At 46.2% G+C, this 7,500-nt stretch overlaps 3 protein-coding genes and 1 long non-coding RNA gene across 4 annotated transcripts in view; 1 reads left to right on the top strand and 3 right to left on the bottom strand.

The window, feature by feature from the left end:
- The window catches only part of apmap (adipocyte plasma membrane associated protein), a 5,888-nt gene extending 2,982 nt beyond the window's left edge, over positions 1–2,906 (top strand). The window contains exons 6-9 of the mRNA XM_069687665.1: positions 50–224; positions 421–555; positions 1,937–2,129; positions 2,376–2,906. Of these exons, the coding sequence (XP_069543766.1) occupies positions 50–224; positions 421–555; positions 1,937–2,129; positions 2,376–2,585 (713 nt within the window). The 3' untranslated portion in view covers positions 2,586–2,906. The remainder of the gene's footprint in view (positions 1–49; positions 225–420; positions 556–1,936; positions 2,130–2,375) is intronic.
- LOC138614302 (uncharacterized) lies at positions 1,021–1,636 on the bottom strand. The gene is made up of 3 exons (XR_011310257.1): positions 1,398–1,636; positions 1,177–1,341; positions 1,021–1,062 (listed from the first exon to the last, which is right to left on the bottom strand). It is a non-coding gene; the product is annotated as an uncharacterized lncRNA (long non-coding RNA).
- A 965-nt stretch (positions 2,907–3,871) lies between the features above and the next one.
- Positions 3,872–5,886, bottom strand: LOC138614301 (cystatin-F). Its single transcript, XM_069687667.1, has 4 exons — positions 5,721–5,886; positions 4,612–4,778; positions 4,344–4,466; positions 3,872–4,122 (listed from the first exon to the last, which is right to left on the bottom strand). The coding sequence occupies exons 1-4, from the start codon at positions 5,767–5,769 to the stop codon at positions 4,045–4,047; spliced, it is 417 nt and encodes a 138-aa protein (XP_069543768.1). The 5' UTR covers positions 5,770–5,886; the 3' UTR covers positions 3,872–4,044.
- Positions 5,887–6,337: 451 nt separating this feature from the next.
- LOC138614300 (synapse differentiation-inducing gene protein 1) overlaps positions 6,338–7,500 on the bottom strand; it is a 6,436-nt gene continuing 5,273 nt past the window's right edge. The window contains exon 4 of the mRNA XM_069687666.1: positions 6,338–7,500. This exon is cut by the window's right edge and continues 672 nt beyond it. The gene's annotated coding sequence lies outside the window, so the exon portion shown is untranslated.

The following is a 7,500-nucleotide window of genomic DNA, read 5'->3' as shown; positions in this document are numbered from 1 at the left end:
TTTTCCCCACCTGATTTACAGACAGAATCCCATGTTGTGGTCTCTGCAGGTGAGGCTGTCAGGTTGGTGTCGGGCGGTCAGGTGGTCGCCGGCAGGAAGCTGTCGTTCATCAATGACGTGGCGGTGACGCAGGATGGGAAGAAGCTGTACTTCACGGACTCGAGCAGCAGGTGGCAGCGCAGAGACTACATGCACCTGATCATGGAGGCCACCGCCGACGGGCGGTACGACAACACGCCTGTTAGCGTGTTTCCAAACACGTCAACAGGAAGTTCAGTTTCTGAAAACATTGTGAAAATCACCTTCTCGGTCTACGTGTTTAATAAGAAAACATTTGGAAACAACTTCCTGTTAACATCCTTTCACATTAAAAGCCTGACGGGCTTCCTGCTCTTCACTAAACGTTGTTTTTGTTCTCAGAGTTTTAGAGTTTGACACGGAGAGCCGAGAGCTGACGGTGGTGATGGAGAACCTTCGATTCCCCAACGGCATCCACCTGCTGCCGGACGAGGAGTCGGTGCTGGTGGCAGAGACCACCATGGCCCGCATCCGCAGGTAACTCACCTAGAACACTGAAACACCTGGAACACTGAAACACCTGGAACACTGGAACACCTGGAACACTGGAACACCGAAACACCTGGAACACCGAAACACCTGGAACACCGAAACACCTGGAACACTGGAACACCTGGAACACTGGAACACCTGGAACACCTGGAACACTGGAACACCGAAACACCTGGAACACCGAAACACCTGGAACACCGAAACACCTGGAACACTGGAACACCTGGAACACTGAAACACCTGGAACACCTGGAACACTGGAACACCTGGAACACCTGGAACACTGGAACACCTGGAACACTGAAACACCTGGAACACCTGGAACACTGGAACACCTGGAACACCTGGAACACTGGAACACCGAAACACCTGGAACACTGAAACACCTGGAACACCTGGAACACTGGAACACCTGGAACACTGGAACACCTGGAACACTGAAACACTGAAAACAGCTGAAAACACCTGAAACACGGAAAACACCTGGAACACCTGGAACACTGAAACACCTGGAACACCTGGAACACTGGAACACCTGGAACACTGGAACACCTGGAACACTGGAACACTGAAAACACCTGGAACAGCTGAAAACACCTGGAACACCTGAAACATTGAAAACACCTGAAACACTGAAAACACCTGGAACACCTGAAAACACCTGAAACACTGAAAACACCTGGAACACCTGGAACAGCTGAAAACACCTGAAACACTGAAAACACCTCGAACACCTGAAAACACCTGAAACACTGAAAACACCTGGAACACCTGGAACAGCTGAAAACACCTGAAACACTGAAAACACCTCGAACACCTGAAAACACCTGAAACACTGAAAACACCTCGAACACCTGAAAACACCTGAAACACTGAAAACACCTGGACCACCTGAAACATTGAAAGCGCATGGAACACATGAAACACTGAAAACACCTGGAACACTGAAAACACCTAAAACACCTGGAACAGCTGAAAACACTTGAAACACTGAAAACACCTGGAACACCTGAAACATTGAAAACACCTGGAACACTGAAAACACCTGGAACACTGAAAACACCTGGAACACCTATACCTGCAGGGCATATTAATAATGATAATTAATCACACTGTTTCATGTGTGATGAACATTACACAACCCTCTGATGGAGGACCCTGTCACTGAGTCTGGATCTCTGTTGCCATGGAAACAGGCATCCTGAGAGCATTTTACCCACATCAAGTGTGTGTGCGTTTGCCGTGGGAGGTGTTGTTGTTGGTTTATTTTAATTCTTCCTGCTCTGGTGATGAAGACTCTGTTGAAGGTTAGAAATCAGGTGTCAGCAGATCAGTAACGTCATGAGTGTGTCTCCGTGTCTCTCAGAGTCCACGTTGCTGGGCTGAATAAAGGTGGGATGGACACCTTCATGGACAACCTGCCTGGTTTCCCTGACAACATCCGTCCCAGCTCCAGCGGAGGTTACTGGGTCGCCATGTCGGCGGTGCGACCGAACCCGGGCTTCTCCATGCTGGACTTCCTGTCCCAGAGACCCTGGATCAAGAAGCTCATATTCAAGGTAAGAGGACAGACCATAACCAGGTGGACCCAGAACCAGGGACCGGACCCGTCCCAGACTTGTGTGTCTACAAAGTAACATGACTGTGATTGGTCCTGCTGCAGGGCCCCTCCCCCTGATACAGCGCGAGGTCATCGGACAAACAAAGTAGATTTCGTTCGGTCATAAATCATCTTCTATCTTCATCTTCTGTTCTGACCTGATCCTCCTCTTCCTCCTGCTCCTCCTCCTCCTCCTTCTTCTCAGCTCTTCAGTCAGGAGGTTCTGATGAAGTTCGTTCCTCGGTACAGTTTGGTGGCGGAGCTCCATGACGGCGGCGTCTGTACGCGGAGTTTCCACGACCCGAACGGCGAGGTTGCGGCGTACGTCAGTGAGGCCCACGAGCACGACGGCAGCTTGTTCCTCGGTTCCTTCCGCTCGCCGTACGTCGCCAAGTTGGACCTCCGAGATCTGTGAGAGGATCCGATGGATGTCCGCCGCTCGTCTCCGCGATGCTCGAGGAGGCGGAGCTCGCTCAACATTTCGTAACTAAAGACTGGAAGATTAACACAGCTCCGACTTTTGTGGTCTCCAGAACGTTTGATCTGGCGCCACCTGCAGGTGATCGATGGAGCTTCCTGACGTCACGAAGCGTCACTTAAACAAATCACTGAAACATTTACGAACACATTCAGGGACCGAATTTCTGCTCAGATTTCTTTTTCTTCACCGTTTCGTTCAATCGTTAAATCAGTTTTAAGTTCTTCGCATGGCTAAAGAGGGTGAGAGCCGTGAGACTCAACTTCTGGTCAAGTTTGTGTTTAACAACATTTAACGACTTCGTTCGTCGGAGCTCAATGGCTGAAAACAACAAAGTCTCACGCATCACATGCTAATTAACTTATGCGACACCCCACCTAGCCCCGCCCCACCTAGCCCCGCCCCCTCACCGGTCCCAACATGTAACACACCGCCGTGTCAGTTACTGCGTTTAGACGAGGTCGTGTTCACGAGAAGAGCTGGTATGAACGTCGCCCCCTGGTGGTGTTCACGCCGTTCCAACGTCTCCTGAAAGCTGCGAGTTGTGACGACGTTAGTTTTTCATTCGGTTCATTTATCGTGATTTCAGTCATTTCTTTCGTAGTTGAAAAATCATTCTGAGGAAAACGTTCCAACATCGTTACGTCTTTATATCTCCTGCATCATGTTACCCGCCTGCTAGCGGGCTAAACTGTTGCTGTCCATGTTGTTGTTGCCTAGCAACAGGGTTTTCTCATCTCATGTTGCGTCACCTCGGCGTGAATAACCAGGTGGTTTTTAGGAGTTCCCGCCCCTTTACGTCGCCTCCTAGCTTTGATCGATCAGGACAGCAGCTCATCGATATTCTGTTTCATCTCATCTCGTTTGAAGTTATTGATTTATGTGACTTTATTGATTAATTTATTCTGAAAATATTTGCTGATTAATTTTCCGCTGCGGTAACGATCTGATCGATCACATTCAAAACTTTTTAGATGTTTGTTGTTTTTTGTGGTAAAAAGTTTTTGTGCCAAATTAATTTCAGATTTTATTTTGAAATTCTAATAACAAAGGTTTCCTTCGATCCGCTGCAGACTGACCTGTCAGGTTAGTTTACATTCCCACTTCCTGTTTTATGCAGTGAGCGAAGCTGCCTTCCTGTCAGGCTGTTTCAGAATAAAAGCTGCTGATTGAGGTTTGGTCTCGTGTTTTTAGTTTCAGGAGGTTTTAGAGACAAACGGCGATAAACTTCAGAGTCTCGTTTTATTGATTCTTTTGATTTGTTTACACATTTTAAGAAGAAAAAACAGGTTGATTGATTTGATTGACTGATGTCTGAATTGATCAGGTCTGATGAGAGTCACATGTGACGTCGCCGTGGAGACCATGAGGAGGGCGGAGCAGGAAGCTGCCGGGCTCAGGGTTTACAAAATAAAGCGGTCTTGGTTTGTTTCTGCCAGGGGATCAGCCAGACATCAGCGTGACACTGCAGCGTCTGCATAAAACAAACAAACAAACAAACAAACAACACACTTCAGTGACAGCGCAGCTCAGAATAACATCTTCATGTTCCGGGTTTTATTTTTCCGCCCGTTTCTTTATAAAGATCAAAAAGCTGTCTGACCTTTGACCTCCTGACGGTCTGCTGCCTGCATGTCTGAGCATGTTCTCACCTGTAACCTGAGGAACACCTTCGTCCAATCAGACGAGACTCACCTGCTGCAGACGACCTGCAGGCTGCAGCTGGCAGCTCGACAGGTGCACGATGTTCACGTTTCGTTTACGACACACGGTCCTCGAAATGTTCAGATCTACGATGTACAGGATCCCTCTGACCACCTGAAACAAACAAACAAACAAACAAGTAAACAAACACAAAGAGACACACAGCCTAACAAATAAACACAAACAAACAAACAAAATTCTAACAGGAAGTGTTTGCTCTCCTGGACAGTCTGTGACCTTTGACCCTGCAGGGTCGTACCTGCCGCTGCGCTCTGAGGATGGCGGAGGGCTTGAAGAGGAAGGCGTCGTTTGATTGGTTGTTGTAGAAGTAGGCGGCGTCCAGGACGACCTGGTGGAGGCTGCGGTCGCTGCTGCTGATGTTGGACGGAGCTCCGGGCACTAAGCGGCTGGTCGCAAGCCCCGCCCCTAGAGGAGAGGGGAGGGGCCAACAGAGTCAGGTTTCAATAAAACTCCTTCAAACAGATTCAATAAAGTTTCAAAGAGATAAAAACGGAGTTTCATGTTGAAGTCCAGCAGAAAGAAGAGACACACAACAACACAAAGACACACAACAACACAAAGACACACAACACAGACACAAAGACACACAACACAGACACAAAGACACACAACAACACAAAGACACACAACAACACAAAGACACAACACAGACACAAAGACACAACACAGACACAAAGACACACAACAACACAAAGACACGCAACAACACAAAGACACACAACAACACAAAGACACACAACAACACAAAGACACACAACAACACAAAGACACACAACAACACAAAGACACGCAACAACACAAAGACACATAACAACACAAAGACACGCAACAACACAAAGACACACAACACAAAGACACGCAACAACACAAAGACACGCAACAACACAAAGACACACAACAACACAAAGACACACAACAACACAAAGACACAACACAAAGACACGCAACAACACAAAGACACGCAACAACACAAAGACACACAACAACACAAAGACACACAACAACACAAAGACACAACACAAAGACACGCAACAACACAAAGACACAACACAAAGACACGGAACAACACAAAGACACACAACAACGCAAAGACACATAACAACACAAAGACACGCAACAACACAAAGAAACAACACAAAGACACAACAACACAAAGACACGGAACAACACAAAGACACACGCAACAACGCAAAGACACACAAAGAGACATGTTTCTTCTGGCTGCCGTTTGTTTCTCTGAACCTGTGAATAGGAAGCTGCAGCTTTAACCTGCAGCAGGAAGTGAAGCGTGTTTAAGAGGATTTCAAGAGTTCAGCAGCCTGAAACACGACGAACACGTCGTCTTACCGAGAGCAGCCAGCACGCAGACCAGCAGCAGCCTCTTCACTCCCATCATGCACTGCTTCCTGAGGCGATGAGCACAGATCCTACCACGGCAGGAACAAACTCAAACCGGTCCAACCACCCCGCTGCAACTCGCTGACATCACTTCCTGTCAGATAAATCACTTCCTGTTCCTGCTCAGAGAGTCAACCAATGGTTGGTCAGGACTTCCTGTCACTCACACTCTGTCTACTGATTGATTGATTGCTGCCCACCTTATTAAGATACAGACACAAGTAAATACATAGAAGTTGATTTACGGGGATATAGAAATAAAGTCAAAACATTACTTTAATTATGTTCATTTTTCATTAACCAACTGTATTGATCATTTATTTATTGATTATTTTTGTCCCGTTTTGTCCTCCGCATTCACTCCTGTCCCGATTAAAGCAGCAGCTCCAAATTAACGGGTATCAATAACGCAGATGAAGAAAGCAAATAATAAATAATGTCTCCTTGCAGGATCAATAAAGTATATCTATCTATCTATGACATCACTACGATCAATAAACATCAGGTGTGTGTGAGCAGGTGTGTGTGTGAGCAGATGACCACTTTGACACGCAAACAGGAAATGGTTCCGGAAACACAATGTTTAATTTTTCATCAGCGAGCATTCAAAGTCCAAAACAACCAATCACAGAGCAGCTTGCTTTGTTTTCCAGCTGAGCAGGAAGTATGTGTGTGTGTGTGTGATGACGGTCTCAGCCCTTAACTCAGAGTTTACTGGTGAAGCTGCCACTTCTCTCTTCCTGTCAGAGTCCACGTTCAGACCAACCAGCCAATCACATCCAGCCACACCCACGTGTCCATCAACAGGTTGGTCCAAAGAGGGTAATACCCTGTTAGTCCACCAAATGGTTTTGGACGTCTGTGGACAGACGGACATCTTCCTGGAGGGACAGACGTGTTTTGAGGCCGTTTGTACGACCACGGACGTCTTCAGGTTCTCTGATCAGTTTTTAAAAACAAAGTTAATCCACAGAGACAACGAAAGAAAAAAGATGTCTTCAGTTTGTTTTTCATCAATGTGGATCCATCAGGTGTCCTGATACAAACAGGAAGTAGTTCAAAACTGACAAAGAGTCCAGAAAACCTGACAGGTAATGACAGGAAGTGACAGGAAGTCCACGTGTAGAGTAAAAAAAGTTAAATAAAGAAAAATAGCAGACAGTTAAGTGTTAAGTTTGTTGAACCGATAGTTTCCGAACAAAGTTGGTTAATTAAGAAAATAATCATCAAATGAATCAATAATTAAAATCAGAAATGAACGCAGAGCTGAAACAGGAAGTCGCAGGGTAACTTCCTGTTTGTCTTTTCAAAACAAATAATTTGAATTTAAAAATATAATTGTGTGTTTTATTTTGTGTTTCAGTTCCTCAGATGAAGAATTAAATCTGAGTTTGATCAAATCTGAAGCTGCAGAAACAAACAGTACATTAAAAATGGACGACTTCATTGCATCACCATGGCAACACCCTTCGACAAAAGCTCTTCTGATATATCGTCATCAATGTCTTAAAGCTTTTCTGACCTGATCTGAAGTCGATCTGATCAACCTGCCAGCAGGAGGCGCTGTGAGTGTGACTGAATGTTGCCATGGAGATGTCTTCAGGGCGGGGCTTCTGACAAACACGTAAAGTGCGGAACGTGTCGGACGATGTACGTTAAAGTTACATGGTGAAACCCACAAAATGGCCGCCTTCCCGTTGAGTTGACGTCAGAGAATTTTTTGTGGATC

The sequence above is a fragment of the Brachyistius frenatus genome, unplaced genomic scaffold (genome assembly GCF_029030835.1).
Source record: "Brachyistius frenatus isolate BFR_SWC_R1_liver_20210118 unplaced genomic scaffold, ASM2903083v1 Contig_479, whole genome shotgun sequence".
Taxonomy (NCBI): domain Eukaryota; kingdom Metazoa; phylum Chordata; class Actinopteri; family Embiotocidae; genus Brachyistius; species Brachyistius frenatus.
Note: the sequence above shows the minus strand (reverse complement) of the source record. Positions and strands in the feature narration are given on the sequence as shown.